Here is a 23,135-nt window from a genome sequence, read left to right on the forward strand (position 1 = left end):
CAGCCCTTGTTCGTTCTTCAGAATGTAGATAAACAGAACGTTGTGCTGCCATGCCTATTTCAGTGCTGTGAGGTGTCCATTTCTCCTTCAGATCTGAATATTTATAACCAAGCAAGAAGTTAAATTCTACAGCACGAGGAGAATTTGTCTTGTCTCGTATAATTCCTGAGCAGCAGTGAGATTAGACTGCTGGACTTCTTTTCAATATTATAAACCTAGGTTTGGCATTAGTTTTTTCTCACTGAGCAGTGGCATCATCTGAGAGAGATGATTCCTGTAAGCTTGAACTATTGTTTATTCTAACTTTCTTTAAATTATACTAGTAAGGTGGTATTTTTTTTTTTTTTTAAAAACCCACACGGCTGTTCCTATTGCATCTTCTGTCTTTCTAGAAAGAAATGTAATTTGTAGTGATCTTCCTTAATTGCATATACTTGGCTAATTACATTTGTATTTAAAAAGAGTTATGTCTTCTTGGCTGCCCACTAAATAAAATATTTTTAGTGGCAAACTTCCCTGGTCTTTCTCTGTTTTTTAAACTGCTGATTATAAACCTGCGGTTTAAGAGGTTTTACTGACTTTTCTGAATCTCTGGATTTCTGGCTCTCTTCAGAGAGAAGCAAATAATTGGAGTTGATTCTTTGGAGAGGTCCTGTGACTTAGTGTATGAAAGAACAAAAAGTGAAGAGTGCTGAAGTCTGTTGGCTGTCTGAATAAATAGGTAACTTCTAAAAGAGTTTGTCTTTGCGTTTTAAATCCATAGAGCTTCTGAGGAAGGACCACCTTAGAGCTTTGTCCTCAAGTTCTAAACTCCCTTTGTGGTCACTGCTTCTATGTTTCACATCTTTGAACTTTGTTTACCAGCTGTAACTGTCAGGGTGATCAATAATTAATATGATTTATATGGAAGGTTTAGCACTTTATAAGACTTTGTGCCAGATAAGGGAATAGGTAATTAATGCTAATGTTAGTATGCACGTGGAATTAATTTTCTGCTATGAAAAGTGCCACAAATAATATGTATTATTTCAGTAAAAAAAAAAAATAGAAACAATTGAATGTGAATTATGTGAACGTGAACAGTATGCATTATTATGCTGGAGGAGAGGAGTGGTTCTAAGGAACTTAGACATAGATAAAAGTAAATTCCTGCAGCATACATGATGCTGATATTTCTAGAGGAATCTGCACCTTTTTGCTTTTACAGGTCAGCAGGTGGTGGTGGTGACCCTGCTGAATACACTCAGAGTGAGGACCTGTAAGGCGTCGTGTAAGCTGTCAGTTCTTAGAGCAGCCCTTCCAGGTTTTGCCTCCCAGCCACAACACGGCTTTGTGGCCGCCTCCTTGCCCCAATACCCCGCATTCAAGAAACAGCTTTTGGCACGACGGGCCCTGTACCGGGCTATACAGCGTGGCCCTTAAGTGAATGTTTGTGTGAGGAGGGGGTTTGAAAACACTGCTAGCTTAAATTAGTAGTGATGTTATACTGATGTAATTTCCCCCTATAGGCAGTTCTTTACTAGGCATATAGCTGTACAGCTACGCTGACAAACCTCTTGGGTAAGACTCGGAAACAGAACCTGTACTCTTGGCTGGCTGGGGTATGAGGGACCCTGCAGGCTTTCGTTATAAAAAGTACTTCTGGCTTGTATTGCATGTATGTCTGACTGGGCATTACTGCTGGTCTTAGCTGTGTCTATGCTAGAGGAAGGTTGCCATTAGAGCCTTATCGGTAAACTGTTTTATTGCAGACAGTCATAAAAATAAGTTAAAAAACAAGTTAAAAAAATTGGGAAGAGTTGAGTCAGGCACATACACATGCAAAATGTGTATGGAAGACATGTGTCCATATGGAAAATTCTGTTTGTACAATTGCATCTATTTAACACCATTTCTACTCGTGGAGCATTCAAATGCAGGCGTATAAGAAAGCAAAGATGTCTTTTGAAACTTTGGTACTGCCATCAGCATAAGAAAGCAGAGAGTCTTTGCTAAACTCTCCTGGGATTCTCTTCTGATAGCATTTGCCTTTTTCTCCTTGTTCTCTTTTAGGTCAATTTAGCTTATGCCGGTGTTCTGTGTTATTTCTCAAATGCAATTTAAAGTCATTACCTAGAATCTTCTCTAGCTCTGCAGCAAAATGGTACCTATATCCCACCATGGTTTGTGCAGGAGGGCAGTGGGCAAGTCATGCAAGGGAAGCAAAACATTACGTTATGTGTTTGATGGTATCTTCTCTTAAAGGTGGCTGCCACTTCAACACCCACAGCTTAGCTTTATCAAATTCTCCCTCTTCCTGTGGGGATGAAGAACTGTAAATTATATTTCAAGTGAAATCATGTAGGTTAAGAAGTTCTAGCATGGGTTTCTGTTCTCCTCATCCTAGCTACTTCGTGTTTCTTCAGCTGTGTGCTTGAACCTGAGGGGCATGTAGTATTTCAAGCAGTTCAGGAGGGGGAGCTGGCAGTCTAGGGGTGAAAAAGAATCATCTTTCCGTGCAAATAATCATTTTTTTAATTGTGCCTCTGAGTGTACAAATGTGATGGGGTAACCTGCCTGTATCTGAAATAACAGGAGTCTGGACCCACTTCTGGAACATAAAGTTACAAGTAAGGATTTTTATACTCCTTTGTTCTGTGGCTGATGGTAGTTTTTATCTGTTGCCTGAGGATCCCATTTAGAAGTGTTGACAGTGCTTTGCTCTTGGGAGAGGTCTGTGTTGCCGGTAGTACATGTAGATGATAGGGACAGTAAACAGAAACTCTCACCTTCATCTGAGTCCAATAGAATAAAAATGTCAGTGCTGATATTAACGTTGCCAATAGTAATTGCGTTTATAGGGCACCCATCGCGGTAGTATCTGCTTGCCCTTCATGTGGCTTTTGGAGAGATTAAAGGCTCTTCAAAGACAGCATGCCCTTCAGATGACCGATGACATGATTGAAATGTAAAATTGCCCTGCATAAAGGTTTCCCCACTGTGGTGGGTTAGCCTTAGCCAACAGCCAGGCTCCCACCCAGCCCCTCATTCAGTTCCCCTATCCACAGGGTGGGAGAAGAAAATGTGGAGAAAAATTAGGAACAAGAAAGCTCATGGGTCAAGATAAAGACAGCTCTTTCCCAGGCTCAAATCCACTCCTTCGCTCCTGGCTTTTGTACCTGCTTCCTTCTGACCACTGCCAGTGGGTCCATTGTGGAGATGGCTGGAACCAGCTGTGTCCAGCCCCGACATCTTCCCTGAAAAAACTAAGCAAGTGACGGAATTCTGCCTTCCAGATAATGTAGGTCTTGAGACATGATACTTTCATGCTCCTTTTTTCACTAGCAAAATGGACTAGGTGTGCTACTATAGTTAGTTGTTGAAGGACTCTACTGTGAAGCTTAGTTAGTGAAAGTATGTATGTTGAAGACAACCGTGCAAAAGCAGCTTTCGGAAAAAGTTAGCATTATACAGATCATTTTACAAAGCTGGTCCACTTGTTGTTGTACTTGGCCACTTGAGGAAGAGGTAGAATGTGTTTCGGAGGTGGGGAAGGAAGTGACTGGAAGCAGGGATGGGCGAACTGGCAAAGGCAAAGGAAGCCCTAGGCTCACCCTTCAAATCTCACCTGACTTTCTTGAATCTGTTTTATATTTTAAGTGTTGCTGTACATACAACATCTTCCGAACAGGTTACTTGGCATGGTTTTGGGCTCTGTAGTGATTGTTCTGCATGTAATGTAATTCCCCCTCTGCTATATTTTCTGTATATTCTCTATGATGCCGTGCTACCGATCCAATCTTTGATTCATCTCAATGAGTTTGTACTGTATGAATAATTAAAAATCTTTCATTCGTTCCTATTGCAGAGCTTGAAAATAGCGTATTATTCTTCCCCACCCTTTATTCTTTGTGGTTTGGGTTTCTTGGTTTTGTTTTTCTGGTTTTGTTTGTTTGTTTGTTTTTTGAATACACAAGTGACTGCCCTTACATAGCAGGTAGAAAGCTTAGGCTGATACGAGAGACTTGGCCAATGTCATGCTAGCATGGTAAAGGTATCGTGGTCTGACTAGAAGCCCGGTGCCATTTGGGTTTAGGTAGTGGCTTGCCTGGTACATATAAAATGTGGTGATCTATTTATTTGTTCTTGTTCAGGCTTCTCCTCCATACTGGTTCTATAGACTTTCTACTTTCAGTCCTTGCTGTCCTGTGGAAAGGAGCAGAGGTGCTACTTGTCATTTGAAGTCATTAATCCCCATTTCCATCTTCTTTAGCAGGGAGTGAACACTGATTATTCTTGCCAATAATTGGTGGAGAGCTGAGAGTTTGAGTGCTGTTGAGAAACGCTGCTGTGCAGCAATAGTGAGGTTTACTATACCAACTCTTTGGGGATTTTTTTCTTAGTATCTGTCTGCAAATTCTCGTTGGCATCTTAGTCACAGAAATCCAGCTCACTTGCGCTGTTATGTGCCAATCTACCCGCAGAGAGAATGTGCTTAAATGGTAGTGTGCTTTTTCTTTATTTGAGGTTGCTGCTGTCCTCTTGATGGGATGCGACTTTTGAGAGTCCTAGTTTTTGAGAGTTCTATTTTTATCATAGGCTTTGAGAGTAATTTGAAGGAAGTGGCTTGGTTTGTGGTTGGGGGTTTTTTTGCTTTGGTGTTTTGCTGTTTTTTGAGGCGTTCTTTAACTTTGCCTGTAAGCCTCTTTTGCTCAGGAAATAGCAATTTTAGTTTGGGGCCTTGACAAAAATGACTGGGAGCAAAATGACTGTGCTTTCAAGGTTATAATAAGTAAATGCTATTCAGGGGACTTTTTGTCTTCTGTTGAAGGGCTGGGGTTTTGGTGGTGTATGTATGCATTTGGCATTTTTTGTTGTTTTGGGGTTTTTTTGCAGGTTAAGGGGAGGTTAAGGTGATTTTGGCTCTTGTTTTTAGCTAATTCCTCAAAGGGGCTAGAACAAATTTTGTTCTGCTTCAGCTGAAAGTTCAAATGCATCAGTTGCATTTTCTTCTGGGCACGTTCAGGAATGCTGCTTGTTTCTATGGTCTGTACTACATTTAAACATAATTTGCATGCAGTAGCAGGCTCTGAAGCAATGCTGCTGTTACTGCCATGACAGGGTGAGGGGCTTAATGGTCATTTGAACAGCGTCACATTTTCAAGTGAGCTTGGAGCCAGAACTGAAAACTTGAGTCAATGGTTGACTGGTAAGAAAATAACCTAATATCTTCACGTAGCTCGAGCAAGTTAGCCTCTTGGAAGTATGATGTGTTAAGAAATAACTTGCTTTTCTTTTAGTCTTAACACTGAATTTATTGTATATTGAAAGAAAGCAATATTTGCATAATTTCAAGCACAAAAATGCAACTCTCTCCACATTCTTAGGAATCTGTTCGTTAGGTCCCCTGGGAGGAGAGTGGGGCAGGCACGAAGGTCATGGCTAGTTTGCAGAGAGCAGCATGCCTTCTGCACTGTGTCATCTCTTGGAACTTGATGTCTTTGACAGTACTACCTATAGCAGCATTGCTGGGATGGATAGCATGGTTTTCAGTGCAGCTTTTGCAAGCCCAGCCATGGCCTCAAATGCGTACTTGGCTGAAGCTGTTAGCTATGATAGCAATTGTGCTGTATAATATGCAGCTCTTTTTAGTTAAGAGCTAGCTCTGATGTGCCTACAAGAGTCAGGATCTGAAGGATGACTTTGCTGTAGTCACATACCTCCCCAGTGACCAAGCTTAGAGGTCGCAGAGGGTGATGTCTGTCCCACCTTCTTCCCAAGGGACCTCGTGAACAGATTTATAAGAATATAGAGTTGCATTTTTGTGCTTAAAATGATGCAAATACTGCTTTCTTTCAGTACAGGTGAATGTGTTTGAGAAACCAAGGGCTTGACTATCTAAAAGCATGCAAGTTAAAGGACAGGTGATAACGAGTACCAGGAGTCAAGGCTAATTAGAAGCCCAGATGGCTTTGTGCATGTTTAGCCTGTAGTATGTCTGAAATGCTGGGAAACAACATTGCCAGTGATTGTTAAAAGGCAAAGCGAATTCTCACTACTAAGGAACATGGCCAGCAGATAAAGCCTTAGCTGTAGGTTTGAAAAACGAGTTCATAACAGTTCGGGTGTAAGAGGACTGAGCAGAATGTACCGAGCTACTCAGTTCCAGCAAATGCCAAGGAGAGGAAATGCTGATACCATCAGAGTAGAGCAATATCAGGCCTGTGGAGCAGAGAATTGCTAGCTACAAATGCCCCTTTACTAACTTACTAGAAGCTAAAACCTGGGGTCTGTGACCATGAGATCATAGCAGCCCACTCTGCAAAAATATTTGATGTATTGCAGAATACAAAATCCTGTGCTTTCTTTAGAAAAAGAAACTAAATCTGCCCTACCTACTCATTTCTGCTACTACTCACTATTCCATTTGGGACACGTTACAGTTAATTGGCTTTGACTTTTTTCTTGGCAGGAGTTTATTTGCCTATTTTTTGTTATCATTTTGTCAACTTGCAGGCTATTTCATGTACCTCCTAGCCTATTTGACGGGTTGTTTTCTCAAGCACAACTTCAGCTATTTCTGAAAACTGTTAATAGTTCATTTGTAATGCTGTAATCTGAGCTCTCTAGTATGACTCAACAATTTCAGCCACTCCACTTGGGTTCATGTAAATGCACTGCGCTTCGTTGCTACGTACTGAACTTCAGTTTGGGGAAGGTGTGCACAGAAGCTGTCCAGCTTTGCTGTGTGTGCTCCGAGAGCGATCAATGGCATTCTTGCACCGTATCTGCACTAAAATGGGACTTTTCTGGCTTGGATGTCCCCTTTTCATGCCCTTTGGCGAAAACCTTTCAAACGACTCTGGAACAGCTAAAATCAACACTGATCAGCCTGTTTAGACAGAGCCAGTTAGTGTAAAATGTCCCTGGCTGATGAATTTGCCTTTTCCCTCATGCCCACCAAAAGCATGTTAAAACCTGTTGCCTATTCACATGTCAAGTCTGGCAGAGTTTCTAATGAGAGAAGTTAATCTCTGTTTTGTCAGGTTTTAGCTGACAAGAATTTCCGTAGATTCCCTGAGACTGGAAGTCTTTGGCAGCTAAAAAGTTAACCTACTTGAAATGTGGGCCATGCAGCCGTGACTGTGGCTCTACAAGGTGCTTTATACCCATGCCAATTTGAGTCCTTGTAGGAGGACCCAGCAATAAATCCTCATTCAACATAAAAATTTTCTTTGATGCTATGATTCATGGTCCCAAAGAAAATATGATAGGGGGGTTATTTAAGAAGGGCTTGCAGGGTACAGAGTGGAGGAAACTGGCATGACTGTCAGGCAGGGCAGGGCTGACTGACAGGAGAAACACCTTTTCTTTTTTTTTTTTTTTTTTTTTCCCCCTTTCTCTCAGTAGTTGCTCGTTATCCTGGAGCTTCCCAACCTGCAAGTGTAATTCAGTCTTTCTAGGTTTCTTCAAGGACAAAGGGGCAAAAGGGAACACAAGTGACTGCCTCATGCTAGTTCAATTTTACCTTGGGTCGCGGCTGTAGTTTTGTTTGTAAGCCTGATGTTTGAAATGCCCCCCCTCCAGTGTTTGCCTGTGAGGTTTCATGGTGCTCGCACAAGTTCTCCTGGGTTCCAAGGAACACTCCACGAAAAACTGGCAGTAATTTAATTGTTGCTTTAAAAAACAACAACTGACCAAAAAAAAACCGCAGCCACAAAACCAAACAAGGTTTTGCAACTTTCCTTACATCACTGTTCCCAATTGTAGCAACTTTTGTAACAACAAAGTATTAACTGTATATAGTAGTATATGTATATTGTTTGTTGCCGTATTCTCCCTTTTTCGAGATGTAAGTTATGCAGGTCTTTTATATCTGACAGTTCTGAACCATCTGTCTAGCAAGGTAGGACTGTAAAATATTCTTAGTTTACGATTGGGTTATTTTAGACTTATCTTCAAAAAATATGCAGTAGTCAAAGGTCTGTAGAGAAAGTGTGATTTGTTAAATTGCAACTGATTAGATCTACTATCAAAATTTTCTTGAATGAAATCAGTTTCATATTATTTATGTGGTACCAGGTTTTGAAAGAGGAAGCATTTTTTTTAGCTTCTGTGTTATCTAGAAGGAGGGGAGGAGGAAAAGACTGTGAAAATCGCAAGTTTCTCATAATATGGACATGTTTTCCATTAGAGACCACTTCTATGCATATGTAAATTCTGAGGAAAAACCCTTCTATTTTGCCTATACCACCCATTTCATTCAGTGCACAGGTACCAATTTATCAGTCCTCAATCTGACTCCCTAGATTGTCAGGCAGTGAAGAGGCAGAAGAAAGGAGAACGGGTCATCCTTTACTGTCCGTGGAGGAAAGGAGTTAGTCACTTTTATCTCCCCCTTTAGTGTAACATCTCAAAGAAAGTTTTTTGTCAGCAATTTGTTGGCTGCAGCAGCTTTATCTAAGTGGTATGAGTTGCTGGGAAAGCTCATTTAGTGACAAGTTAAATGTTATGATCTCCTGTAAGCTATGTATGTAATACTGCATTTTATGGTCTAGCCGTGCAGTGCAGAGCTATTCTCTGTGTAACACATATGTTGAACATTAACTACTATTTGGGTACAGAAGGTGGAGTGTGCTCTCTCTGGTTTCTATTGGGTGTGTGGCAGTCGAAGATAAACGTACTGGCAGTTAATGCCATAAAGCAAGCAACCAGGAACAGAGTGATCGTAGGGTGTCAAATCAGTTTTTCCAAATTTTGTGAATTCCTCGTGTCTTGCCATTTCTTTTTTTATTGCTTTGGAGGATTTCCTCCTCCCTCATTTGAACAGAATCAATTTAAATTCTGTTGTGCTTTGGTTTGGCTTCTTTTAACAAGTGCTGAATTTACTACATATGAGAAAATACATTCTGGATACATTTTAGCAATCTTTTTGTTTGGTTTATGGCAATTATTGTACTTCTAAAGGTGATGGTTTCTTAGCAGTGTACTGCTTTAAGAAGCTGTTGTATGCTCATCTGCTTTCAATAGCATGTTGAATCTTGATTAAGAATGGCTGTTATCCACCTCTTGCTCCCCCAAAATAATAAAGCAGTATCTTACGATGATAATTTAAAGCTTGTTTTAAGTTTTTATGCAGCTTGTTTTAATGGAGCTCCTAATGCTGTTCCTGAAATTTGATAAGCTTTGATATCTGTGCTGCTGCTTTGTTAGTAAAAAAACAAAAACAAAACCCCCAAAAACCTCAAATAAAACTTGCTACCTACACCTAAGCTTGCTTGACCTTGGAAAAATAGAGAGAGGTGAAACTCTTCATCTTGTCTTTTGCTGGAAAAGACAGATTTTAGACAGCTTGGAATCCTGGACAGGAGTTCTGCATGTTACATTTGATGCTGCTTTTGTGCAGAAGGTGAAACTAAAGGAACTGAATGCTATTTAGCTCTCCTTCAGCTGAAATCAGGGAATTTTGCTACATTTTGGGATGAAGTGGTAATACCTAATATGTTAGAGCTTTAAAAAAAAAAAAATTAAAAAAAAAAGGTATGTGAGGGACAGCAGGCACATAAGTGGTTCCAGATCTGTACTTTCCTGTGTAAAATACACCTGTAGCTTCAGTCTCTCACTGAGATTTATGATCATCTCATATATTTTTAGCCAAGGTATTTTTTTGCTCAGGAACTTGAAAACTTCCTTCCCCAAGTAACACAGCAGGGTTTGCATGAAAAATTGGTTTGTTATTCCCACTTTCTCCTACCCACCTGTAACCTCCAAGCTTTGCTGCTTCTAGTGTTTGAAGTTGAAACACTGGGTATCCAAATTCTTGGCTTAACCTCAGAACAAGTACACAGGCCAATGCAGCCTAGCTTTAAGATCAGCTAACTTGTCTACCCATAGCCCATGATTAGGGTTAGTTTTGTTTCCATGCCTATGTGTTTCAGATGGCATGCCAAGTAAGAATTGTAGCTTTTTTTTTTCCCCTTTTTCTGTTTCTCCATTTAAAGGCTGTAAATGTGATTGCAATTAGCAACATTATGGAAAGATTGTTATCAAATTCCATTAATTTTCCTCATAGTGCTCTTCAAGTCTTCAAGCTGTCCAGAATTTATTTTGCAGCTTGAGTGGTGGTATGACACTGCATGACTGCAGTTGATATGTGATAACAGCCAGCAGATTTCAGGCAGTGTGTCAAGCAAGCTTTTCCTGGAGAATTTGGCTTCCTGGGGTTTAAAATGTGACTTAGGACACTTACAGGACATAAGCCTTTCCTTTCTCTCCTACACTTTGAGTTACAGTGAACTATGAAAATTTTCTTTGAGAGTGAAGTCTGATGCTGTTGAAACAGCTGCAGGCAGCAGCAACATGTCACTGTATCTTTCTTGAAGAAAATAAAAAAGAAATGTCAATACAAATCTTTAGAATAAAAAGTATTACTATTTAGATATTATTTTCCATTGTGCATCTCCTTTCCCCCATTTGAACTTAAAAAGAAACCTGCCCAAACAAACCAACTTGCACCCACCCATTAAAAAAAACTACTTTCTTTTCTGTTACAGAAAAATGCAAAGGGACAGGAGTTGTTTGACCAGATTGTATATCATTTGGACCTTGTGGAAACTGATTACTTTGGCCTACAATTCATGGATGCTTCCCAGGTTACGGTAAGTATAACTTCAGTTAATTTTTATGTTCTGCAGTAGTTAGTGTTGCCTATTATAAATGTATTACTGGTGCAGTTTCATGGAGAGATGTAGGCCTTAGGGGATATACTGCTGAAAAAACTAGTATCACGTTTGGTTCTTGTACATAAAGCCAAGACTTCGAAATCAGTCATGTGTCATTATATATCATATGCACATGACTTGATTGCACATAAGTGAAGAAGCAATAATTGTGGGTGACGAAAAATGTGCTTTATGTTTAGTAGGCTCACAGTATTAACAATGGGTTAAATCTCTTACAAGCAAGGGCTTCTTGTAACTCCTATCTTTGCTGTTCCATGCACAGATTATGTTGCTCTGTAGATTTAGTTTCATTTGTAATAGAGAAAAATGTTCCTTCTCCCCTATCCAATGACCTCCAGCATCTACAGGTAGAAGGAGGAGGGGAAAAAAAAAAAAAAAAAAGGAATGTATTTACAGATGCAAGTAGATAGATATATTAATAAGATAGGGTTAAAAGACTGCAACCTTGTGGTTAAACTGTATTGCTATATATTTAATCTTTTCCTTTGTTCACCTTACATGCTGAAGTATTGGTATGACAGCAGCCTGCGTTGTGGTTAGAGACTATGCAGACTTAGGAAATAAGTGTTTGCTTTTAGGCTATCTGGTCAGTACATAGATGGTTTTTTCCATTTTATTCTGTGCTATTAGAATAAAATGATGGGAAAATGTAGCTGCAATATTGACATCTTGTGAGATGTAGGTTCTAACTTTATCATCTCAGAATTCTCAGCTTTACTCTCTAGCAAGAGTCAATGGGATTAGGTCAGATCAGTGTTTTATCAGCTGCACTATCATCTGTGTTTTACCAATGACTTTAAACAAGAAACAGCAAACCTGTCCAGATACTATAATGACTTGATATTGAGAAAGGGAATCTATGCTTTTGGGGAAGAGAAAACTGGTATTTTCTATTTAAACATTATCCTGATATGCCAGTTAATTTAAGGGTATGTATTTATCACTGGAAACTGATGTTTGAATGAAGTATGTCCATAATGGGTTTGGGGTTTTTAGAAAGTTTAGTGTGTGTGTGCCTGATAAAACTTACATTACATAAATTGTGTGTCCTTTTATGATGGACCTGATCATAAGGACACAGCTAATAGAGCAGAGCCTGCTCATAATAGGAAAAACAGATTGTATTGTCACTGGTTGTCAAATCGCCTAATTGGGAACTTGATAGCTAGGAATAGTTACCTAGCAAGGAGTTCTCTAATGTTTTGAAAGAAGGGAAGCAGAAAGGGAGAGCAAAACATCCCTTCCTAGCAAGAAAGAGGGCAGATCAGAAGCAGAAGACCTGGCAGAGGAAGCAGAGAATGCTCATTTTCTTATATATTTGCAAAACTGAAGGGCTCTTTTGAATGGTAAGAAAAATGAATCAGAGGTGTGAACAAGTATGTTTTCCGTAGATAGCTCTATCCCTGGTGTTCAGGGCAAAATGTGCCTATATGTGCAATCGTTTTAGCTTGCTTTGTGTGCTATTTCTTTGCTCTGTATTAGTGGGGGGAAGTAAATCACGGCATCTACAGTTACAAGAGGGATAAGGGCTATGAGCAGCTTCTGGGGGAGGCCTAAGAAAGCCAACACTGGTTGTAGGGCCTTGGTAGTAGGGTTATAGTTTCCTGGATTAAGAGGAGTGTTGAGGGCAGAGTTCTTCACCTTCACTGAAGCGCAAGGCTGAAAGCTCTCATTTGTTATGTTTTTTTTGTTGGTTTTTTTTGTCTGGCTTAAACTGGGCAGAGTAGAGTTTAGAAGACTTCAAGGTACAAGCTTTTATCTTCCCCAGCACCCTGTGCAAAAGGTTCCATGCTTTAACAGCCTTCCTCGGTCTGTTTTGAACTTGTGACCCACTCATTTCATTTGCATAGCAATTAATGCATAGCTTCCATGTGCTTCTGCTTAGTGCCAGCCCAGCCACACAGCGGCAGTTGCGGGACTGGGAGATTAAAGTTGTATGAACTCCTTGAGGCTCTAAGCCTTTGTCTTTATTAGGTATTGTTAAGTGCTAAACATCTTTAAGCCACCATTATAAATAAGAGAGCGCAGAACAGTCTTTGAATAGTGGAGATTGCTTCTGTGTGCTTCAAGGCCAGCAGCTTTTGAGTGTACTGTGTTTCTTGCAGTCCTGTTACTTTGCCAAAGAGTCAGGACAAGCAGTGTTGATAGCTGTGATTTAGAAAAGAAAATCATGATTAGGGCTTATCTGCTTTGAAAGAGAAAAAGACTTTATTTGTTTGAGCAGCTTATTTTTAATACCCCCCCCCCCAAAAAAAAATTTCAATATAACTAAAAAACATAAAGTTGTGAAAGGCAAGAAGTCAGCAGTAAAGCAGAAAATACTGTAAAGCCTATCCAGTGAGCTCTGCATCAGTTTGTATCTTGTACTCTTTGAAGATATCCATGAACAGAAGGATGTAGACAATCATCTAGTAGTTTATTCTAAAGCAAAGCTTTGTGTACTACTGTATTTTTAAGTTATCTGATGTTAACTCCAGAAGTAGATATACTTGAGGGGGAGAGGAGTTGTTAAGTATTGTTAGTGTGTGGAAGAACTTGATGTAGTGGAAAACTTCTGTTCCTAAGTGGGGTTTAAAAAGTGGCACAGATACACTGCCTGCTGATGTTCAGCACCTTGACTGATCACAATTTATAGGTTATAGTGAGGAATAAAGCTGCATCTTACTGTAGTTGCATTGTAAGTGCTTTGGACCAACCCTTTTTTTCTACCAGACTCAGTAACAAAACTCCTGAGACTTAGCGTTCTGCAGCTGTTCTACTGGTGGTTCTTTCATCGTTCTCATCCATTTTTAATTTCTATTTTTGTGTATGTTTTGTAATGTGCATAATATAGTAGTACAGTGGGACATACGCATGTATTGGAGGTGTGTGCTCAAAAACTTTACTTTTTGCGCCATTGAAAAAGGTTGGAGACCACTGCTCTAGGACAGCTCTAATGAGTCTGGGAACATTCTAAGGTCCTTCAAATGTTTCCATCGTCTTGTAGTAAAAACCCTGCTCTGCTTTTCTGTTCCTCCTGTATGTGGAAGAGAGGGAAGGGGGCGCGGGGAAGGAGGAGTGAAGGAAGGAAATGAGAATCAAAGAAATAATTTCTTGTTCAGCTGTTACAGGACTACAACAGAGAAGCAGTGCTTGGGGTGATAAAAGTGTCACTCTTATATAGGAGATCTCTGCAGTGGTTTAGAGGAAATGTAAAGCTTATTGGGTTTTTAATTACTTTTACTATGGTGTGTGTGTTCTAGCAAAGCAGGAAGCCTTGAAAGCTTTAGTCGAGGTTGGAAATAGCAGTAATAAAAACTTGTGAGACCATACTATTGAAGCTGAGTTGCCACGAGGAAGTATTTTATTCATCTTTGCAGAAACTGGTCATGTGCAACATATTCTATGCAGTTGTCTGTCCTGTGATAGCAAAACACGGATACCCTCCCAGCCCCCTGTTTTATAGGAATTCAGAACAGGAGGATTGTCCATGTTGATTAGCTTGGAATTTGCTTCTGTTTCCCTCATGACTTAGTTTCTGATCGCAAGTACAACTACAGAGTAATTGAAGGGGAAGAAGATTTAAGATACATCTTTAAATTTATTTTTTTCTTTTTACAACTGAGCTGCTGTAATCTTTGCAGTATGAAACTTTAGTTGGGAATGCATGGAAGCAAAAGAATTAAAATGCCACTTTTCTTACATGCGTCTCAGTGATCCTCTAAGTCCTTTATGTCTGATCTCTAATGTCACAAAAGCCCCTTGGCTTAAAGAAGGTCCATATGGTACAGCCGTTCCCAGCTGGGTAGATAGATTGTGCTCTGCAGCCAGTTGAGCCATTTTGAGGGTGTGTGCACACTCCCAATGTATCTGGCGCATTGGGAAGCACTGGATTTACAGCGTGTGTACAGCAAGACTTTTGTGTGAGGACAGCCCATGCCTCCTGCAGGTGCCCATGGCTATGATGGGGGCCAGGGCTCCCCGGGGAAATGAGAGCCAGGACCGACCTGCAGTAAATTGTCCTGTCAAGCTGCATTTTCATCTGAACTTCTTAATATTGACCAATTCCTAAATTGGGTTTTGATTCATTTGCTGTGAGAGGTGAGAAGACAAGGGAGGGAGGAGATGGGAAAGCGCACATAGAAACTAAAATAGGCTTTCGTGAAAGCAGTGTTCCAAGTACAAAAATAGAAGGGAAAAAAAAAAGGGGCAAGAACTGTGTTGCCCAGACTGGTCCTAACCAGCAGCAATGTGTCAGGACCCACTGATCCGGACACTGAGATGCTCACCCGTATGGAAGGTGGCCTTGTGGCCAGGTTTTTCTGCAGGGGTCTGTGTGCTTCACAACCTAAGTTTTCAACAACGCAGTGTGAGGGCCGGGGGTGAAGCAAGCTGGACAACAAAGTATAGTACTCAAATGCCTTTGTTTTCTCTACACACATCATGAACTAGACTCCTGGATGTTTCAGCAGCTATTGGGTCAGGGTCTTGGAGGGACTTGGTGCTTCATGACTGCCTCTGCTGCATCTGAATTTTCTTTTAAGGGCTCATTGTCATTCAAATGAAGAGGGTTTTTTTGACTGCTTGCTTTTGATATTACTGCTGTGACTTCTTAAGGGTGTGAGGGATGTGGAAAAATAAGCAACTCAAACCAGTCAATTAGCCTCATAGTGTGATAGCCAGGAGTCTTTTTCCTTACGTACTGCTTAATACTGTAACAACAAGTGCTTGTTAGGCAGAACAAAATAGGGACAAGTCTTATTGTTCAATACATTGAATGTTGGGAGGATGGGAGATTGGTAAATATTTTGATAATGCAAAAGGTTTCCTTTTCTGCTTCTGGTAGAAAAATCCCACTTCCCCATGAATAAACAGTGAAATTCACCTGTGATTCTCTTTCCCCTCCCTGAATCTCTTTTGTTCCTCTGGATGATGAGCTCTTTGGGACTGTGGTGTTGCAGGATGTGTGTCTGTGGATTGTAGCCCAGAGCGACAAATGCCAGTCACAGCTGGAAGGTCCCAAGAGCTGTACAGGTAACAATATCCTGTAGTTCTTAGTGCTTCAGTTACTAATAGTGGCAGTGATGCAAATGCCAGTTCAAGTAACTGGACAAAGACAAGGTTGCTGTCTCCACAGGGATGTGGAGCACCTGATGAACGACTGCTTCCAGCTGTGGCTGTCCAAGGCTGTATTGCAGTCTATGAACACTTGGTGGGAGACTCCAAAACACTAAGACTTTCCAGAGCATCTCTAGTTTTTAGTCTTCCAGTAGCACTTGCTGTTTCCAGGAGGACTGGAGACCATTTCCCTGGCACAGACTTGAGAAGCAGCTGTACAGGGCAGGTGGTTGTGATACTGTCCATCAGTGATGCTTCTTCACTCGCTTCTAAGTGTAGAGAAATCAAGTCTCCAGTCTGTTCAGGACAGCAAACAGTTTTTGCTGTTTTCTTTTGTCTTTGTGCATGGTCAGAGTATAAGCTGAAGTGGTTTCCTTAGTTGTCTTCCACAGATTTAGTCTGTGGTTTAGGTTTAGGTTTGTTACAAATCCTTTCAGTTTATTTTTTGAGTGTTTGGGCACAGGCTTCAAAATTAAAGGTAACTTACTTTATATTTCTAGAATTGATCTGGAGTGACATCAACTTTCATTCTGTATAATTAATGAGAATTATACTACACAAAGCAAGGTTTTTATATAATTTTGTGGTTTACTTTTTTTATTCCCCCCCTCTCTGGGTTATGAAGTTTCACTGCCGAGAAGAGAAGGGGAGTAATCTTGTATGTACTGTTGTTTTGTGTGGTAGTGATTGTCTGTGTTCATGTTCAATTATAAGTTCTGCTTCTGTCACCTCATGTCTGCAAAGCAAAATATTCCTTGGGCTGAAGTAGACTGTCACATGTATACGAATTAAGATGGGATGATGGTCTTGAAGGATGTCCATATAGCTCTCCATCATTCATGTGTAGTCTGTCTGGACTACAGATAAACCACGTCACGTATCAGGATGTTTCTGAGATGGCTCTGTGCAGGCTCAGGCTGGGACAGGCAAGGCTTTTATGAATGCCACAGATTGGTTACGGTGCCTTGTGATATGCTGCTCTGTATGCAAAAATAATACTGTAATTGGGATTTTTCTTTTTCAGTTCTATCTTTCAGTCTTAATATTCATGGTGATAATTAAAACGTTACCATGACAGGATTTGAAATATGTGTGATATTAATTTTATGTTTAGTTTCTGTAAAGAGCCATGAAAAAAATGCCTTAAAGTAATCCATCTGCGGCATGATCCTAAATGTATTTTCAGGAGTATGAAATGGGCAGGTGCAAGAGCTGTGTAGCAGCCTTTTCCTGGTAGGAGATTACAGTTTTCTTTCACTAAAAGCTAGCTGTTTATTAAAGCAACTTGGCAATTAATTTGGACTAAAAATTAGCAGGTATGTTCTCAAAACAAGATAAATGTTCTGCAAAATCAAGATCAAAAGGCAGATCTTGGGAACTTGGCAGAATGGGAAGGAGTTTCTGCAAATAAATTTTTGTGTTGTTTTGAACTGTAGGGGGCAAAATTTTATTGTGGCTAAAACCAGTTTGTTTTAAAAAAATCCTTCTAGACTTTCTGTCATATTAAATTCAACTGAAATCATATGCCACAGATACGTTTGAAAGAAATATTTTTTAATTAAACAGAACCTCTTTGTTGCAGTTACAAATAATTGTGGCTCTGACCCTAGTAGGAACAAAGGGGTGTAATCCTGCTGCCTTTGGTGTCACTGAGAGCTTTTTACTTTTGAGTTCAGTGTATGCTGCCCTAGCAGCTTGTCTCTTTACGTGTCCTTATGACCAAATTCCGTTTAAGACAACACAGGTATATTTCTATTAGTGATGAACTGAAGCCTTTTATGCTGTAGTCTTAAGTGAGTCCTTTCTGGAAAAAAGTAGCCTCCAGTTGCTTCTGCTCATCTGTTAGCCTTAATTAAGTTAAAAATAAATGAGAAGATTAAGACAATTAGGCTTTTTTGCAAATACAATTTTATTTATCACTTCCTGGTAGACAAAACTGTGTTTTAATTTATGGTCACTGCTGAGGGTGCTGTAGGGGTCAAGCCTTCTCTGAAGGTCAGTAAGTACGTAGGGGTGTGTTGTTCTCAGAGCCTTACCAAAGCCGGGAGGTGTGAAGCGTGGCTTGAAGCATTGCGCTTCCACTTGCAGAGCTTGCTTTCAGGAAAACTCCAGTGCACGTGGAAACACAAATGGCTGGTTTTGAGCACACTTCACTTAAAAGCCTTATACTAGCTTTTTCTCTGCTCTGTACAGTAGTTACAATTGGCCAGAAAGTTACTTTTATGGCTGAGGCTTGGTGCTCTCACAGAATGGATGCCATAGAACATTCATATTGCTGCAAGTATTAAAGGTTAGAAACAGAACTAAGCGGGGTGGGGTGGGGGGGCAGGAAATGAAGGCATGGGGATCATAAAACTGGAGTCCACAAAAACCAGTGACTGAACATACTTAGGCTATGACAAAGATGAGCTGACACTACACTTTGTCATTGGAAAAAGATGCATGCACTTGAGTGGTTTCACAAAAGCACGCAAGGGTTAGCAGAGTGTGGCCGGTAAAGATGAAGTGGATTCTTCAGAACAGCAGCAGTGTTTGCAACAGAGGAATAATGGATGGCAAGCCTCAGCACGGATGGGATGTTTGATTGATACATTTAGAAGATGCAGGAGAAAAGTACTCCTCCTTTGTTTCAAATGAATCGAGTTGCTGGTCTTACCAAGACCTCTGGAAGGGCAGGAGGTGGGAATAGCTGAAGCATTTGAGAGCCTTTTCATGAAAAGGGGAACCTTTCACTGGAGTGGAAGCTGGAGCTGAGTCAGTCCAACTGTGGAGATGAACAAAGAAGGACCTTACTGTCTCCTGATGGCAGTGGTCATGGTGTTTCTAGGGAGACATGGTGAATTGCAGGGGTGGCACAGGACAGCTGGGTGCCTATTGTTGCTACTTCATAGAAGCATGTTTGCAACAGTCATCGACATTTGATAACTTGCAGTACTATTTGTAGGGGTCCATGACTGCAAAAGGAAGACGTGTGGAACTGCATACAGTGAGATTTTTGCAAGAGCCAGCTGAAACTACTGATTGCATTTAAGAGGTTGCTTACATCATGTAGTGGTGGAATCTGGATGCTGAACATCAGACTTCTGGATTGAATGTGTCAGTATATTTAAAAAAAAAAACCAAAACCCACTGCTTTGACAAGGCCAAAGCTTTCAGGAGCTGTTGTGTATTGAAACTGTGATAAGAGGTATCCCCAGCCACATTGTTTTATATGTTTATTCAGAGACTGTTTGCATATTAGAAATGATAATAATTGGTTTCATGAAGGTTCACACAAAACATTGTGTTGCAAAATTTTCTCTTGGTTTCAAATTATTTCTGATATCATGGTAATTGCATGTGCGACTTGCTTGTACTTTTTGTGGTTCCATCAAATAGCTATTTTGTAGGCCAATAATACTGCCGGTACTGGGCCAATAATACTGCCAGTCCATGTCCTCCTACCTCTGTATTTTTATTTTGTGATCTGTGTGGTGGCCACATCACACACAGCCATGATGTGCAATGTGGCTTGGGGGTAAAACGGCAGCTCATTCTTGCTTCTGAGGAGAGATGAGTTTAATGTTTGCTGTGTTTATCTCCTGGAGCAGTCTGCCTCTGGCTGCTTGGGTACGGAGAATGAATGATAGCTTCCCGCCTAGGCTATAGTCTCATTTAATGGTCTGCGCAAGTAGTTCCTAGAGTCTTGTTAGTTATTTTTAAACCTTCTTTGAAGTATTTACACTTAAGAATAATCAGTTTGAAACTTGCTGTTATTTGAGTTTTAATATGTCTAGGACACTATATTCCAAGATTGGGACTATCAGCTGTTATTTCACTGGGAATTATAGTAGTTCAGGTTGTGCGGTGCTTATTTCTGAACATGGTACTAACGTGAGCCATAGATGAAAAGTTATTGAAGGATTTTTGCCTGTACTATAGATGTTATTCATGTTTGGTTTTATTTAACATGAAGCTAAAGTTTTCTTTTAATGGAATCAGTATATTTGTCTTTGTGAGTGGTTTATCTTTAGCCAGAATAAATATTGAGGAGAGAGACATTTTTGTAGCTAGGTATTTGAAGCATAAAAACTTAATCTGCCCTGGAGGTGTGAAAGTAACAGACTTGTATAATTTCAGTAAAAAAAGCAAAGTTTCAATGTTGATATTCTTTCCTTATCAAAAATTTGAAATTTCACAAACCTTCTGTGAACTGCTGTGGTTTCTGGTGTAATTCTTCATAAGAGAGCAAAGTAGAGACAGAATAAATTACTTCCAACTCTAAAGAATGTATTTGTATGAGCTGCTGTAATGTTTTATTTCCACTCTGGTAGAGATTTCTCAAATTGTAAGGATGGATTCCTTGGCAGCCTCACCTAAGGGACTCTAGCAAGTCTCATGCAAATAAAAGCACCTTCAGAATAATTGTTCCATTTCTCCTTCTTTCTCTCCTTTTTTTGTGAGATTTATTTACCTCAAGGATTGTAAGTTGTCAGACTCTTCTGTACCTGTGATAAATAAATTTTTGCCTTGGCTTAGGACATGCTTAGTAAATAAATACCAGCATTACTATCCAACAAATAATTTTTCACATTTATTTAGCCATGGTGGCATGGTGTTAGTGGAATGATAAGTAGTCATTCAGAGATCCTCCTTTTTCTGAAAGCATGAATGCTTCAACAGGGAGGAAGAAAGAGGGTTTTTTTCTCCTAAGATTTTGTTCCATAGTACCTAGTTTATTATTTTGAAATAAATATACACATAAAGATAGAAAAACATTTATCTCAGGGAAGTCCAAATGCTGGTTTATTACCTTGTGCGACAGGAGCATTTACGTGGGGTTGCTTCACATCAGATTGCAGCCTTGTGTAGGACGTTGCGCAGAGACAGTCAAAGATTTAAGCTAAATTTACACCAGAGAGTGTTTATTGCTACTCTTCTGTGGATGCAGCTTGCATTTATGAGAGACTGCACGAACTTTGCTGGGAAGCATACTTTTTTGTCATCATAGTTGCATCTATTCAAGATCTTTTGCCATTAGTTTAAAAAGGGGAGGGGGAGTATGCATCAATGTTTCCAAAAATGCTTTTAGTGGGGGTTAAGTCTTCATCCTTATCTTGAAAAAACTTGGCTATGGAGCAATGGAAGGCAGGACAGTACAGGTTCTGGAGGTTCTCCATCAAACAGGGGAGTTGAAAGGAGACTGAAACCCAGGGGTTTGGCCTGCTGTCCTCAGGGGCACTTGTCCCTAGGTTTAATTGTTGCCCAAAAGGGTTTTTTCCTTACACACCACTGCTTCGTGGCTTTGGATTTTGAGGTTTCCTCTCTGGAAAAGTGAAACTTCTCTGGCAGTACTGATGCATTTTTTTAGTCAAGCTTTCCCCCATGAAAGAAGGTAAGCTGGTAAATGTGCAAATAAATACTTTCGCAAATGTGTAGAAGTTCAGCAAATAAATATGGCAATATTTCCTTCTAAGAGATTTTTATCTGTTAAATTTTACTGTAATTAGTTTATTGTGTCAACAAAATCTTGAAATGGAACTGCTTTTAAATGTGGATTTTCTTTTTTTAGCACTGGTTGGACCATTCAAAATTCATTAAGAAGCAAATAAAAAGTAAGTACCATGTCTGCCTATTTTGTTACTTCCTTAAGAATTTCAACTTAAAGTATTTGAATGTGATTGTGAATGTTTAAATATGGCCTTTAATGGAATAAATATTTCTTAGGAAATAGATTTAATTTAATGACTAATTGGCTGACTGTAACATGTCTAAATGCAAGAGCATTTATAAGCAATAGACCAGCCTTCAGTAGCCCTCCTTAAACATGTGCTGTTTGTCTGAGGCAGAGTAGGTTGCCAGGTAATGTCAGCCTGATCTGTGAAATCAGGTTGCCTGGACACAGATTGCTGTTTCTGTCACTGCTGCTGATCCAGAACAGATTTCCTGTTCTTTTTTGCTTTTTTTTTTTTTTTTTTTTTTCCCCCAAAGAGAAAATGGCAAATATATCATTGAGTAACGGTTAACCTCTTTTTTTGTATATTATGAGTAAAACTAGCAGAAATACCTGCTGTTTCATCGAAGGGAGTTTTGGGTGGAGGGGTTGGGTTTGGCCACTGAGTTGTTTGTTGTAATCAGCTAAGGCAGGCAAGTTGCTCCTGGATCTCTAATAATCTGGTTGCAGGCTTGGATACAGTACAGCATCGGCACTAACGGTGTTTTGTTAATGTCCTGCAGTTGGCAACAGCCATAGGCCAACGGATAGTATCGCTTCTGTGAGATTAAAATACAGCATTTTGCAAGGAAATTGTTGACCCCCTTGCAGGACCTCACAGAGATGGGTCTTGATTGCTTCAGTGGTGCTTTGCCTTTCTTTCTGATAAGTATCCAAATATCTAGATGATTTTTGTAAATGGTGGAGTTCTTCAAAGACCTTTAGGACAGTTTGCTTTTACCCCATGGTGTGTTGGTGTCAGTCTGCTAGAATAGACGGAAAGATAGCTGCTATGGTTAAGGTTTTGGTGGTTGGCTTTCTCTCACCTTTTCATCGCATCACAGACTACCTCAAGTGACTAAGTGATTTGCAGGTGCGCTTTCTGCGATAGCTTTGTCCTTTTCTTGATCTGTCTTAAAATGTGGAAAATCAATGGTTCTGTGGCACCTTCAACCAGTTTAGTTGCAGCAGTTTGTCTGTGTTTAATCTGTGAAGGGCCTGTTTTTAAAAGAAATTGGCCAAGCCCTGCCCTGAGGAACGCTGAAGAGGGAAGCAATTTGATGAGTGTTGTAAAGGTCTGTCTCACAACAGGATACTTTTCTTTACCTTACATTCAGCAGGTGCTTTGAGAAGAGTTCCTCTTTCATGATGGATGTTGCTCACTGCTCTTTTTTTTTTTTTTTTTTTTTTTTTGCCAGCAGTGAGCAGGTAAGAGTCATTATCTTGCTTACGCAGACCTTACCAGTGGTGCCTAACTGTCAGCCTAGGGTACTTACAACCTGTCTTCTAGGAGCTGTTGTTGGAGCCAACGTCAAAGCTCTAATTGTTAGAGTTTGGGCTGCATATTGTTTAGCAGAATGAATCATTAATAGGCACATATATACTGTGTTGATGCCGTGTTACAGAAGACCTTAGAGAGGTGTGAAAAAGAGTCATTTTTTCCAGCATTTAATATACCAGCAGGCTGTTAGTCTGGAAGGTGAGGCTTAGGCAGATAAGGATGCGTTGGTCACAGTCTCATCGTAGCTGGGTAACATTTTATTATCTGTGTTACATAGAAAGTCAGACCTAGTGTTCACCTTCTGGCATTAGCACATAACAATTCTTACAACTCCAATTCCTGG

At 40.1% G+C, this 23,135-nt stretch overlaps 1 protein-coding gene across 3 annotated transcripts in view; it reads left to right on the forward strand.

Annotated features, from left to right (window-relative positions):
* EPB41L4B (erythrocyte membrane protein band 4.1 like 4B) overlaps positions 1 to 23,135 on the forward strand; it is a 177,952-nt gene that overhangs the window by 46,612 nt on the left and 108,205 nt on the right. For all 3 annotated transcript variants that reach the window (XM_030011373.2, XM_030011375.2, XM_030011376.2), the window contains exons 2-3: positions 10,533 to 10,637; positions 21,370 to 21,412. In XM_030011373.2, coding sequence (XP_029867233.1) covers positions 10,533 to 10,637; positions 21,370 to 21,412 — 148 coding nt within the window. The remainder of the gene's footprint in view (positions 1 to 10,532; positions 10,638 to 21,369; positions 21,413 to 23,135) is intronic.

This window comes from Aquila chrysaetos, chromosome 4 (assembly GCF_900496995.4).
Source record: "Aquila chrysaetos chrysaetos chromosome 4, bAquChr1.4, whole genome shotgun sequence".
Lineage (NCBI taxonomy): Eukaryota > Metazoa > Chordata > Aves > Accipitriformes > Accipitridae > Aquila > Aquila chrysaetos.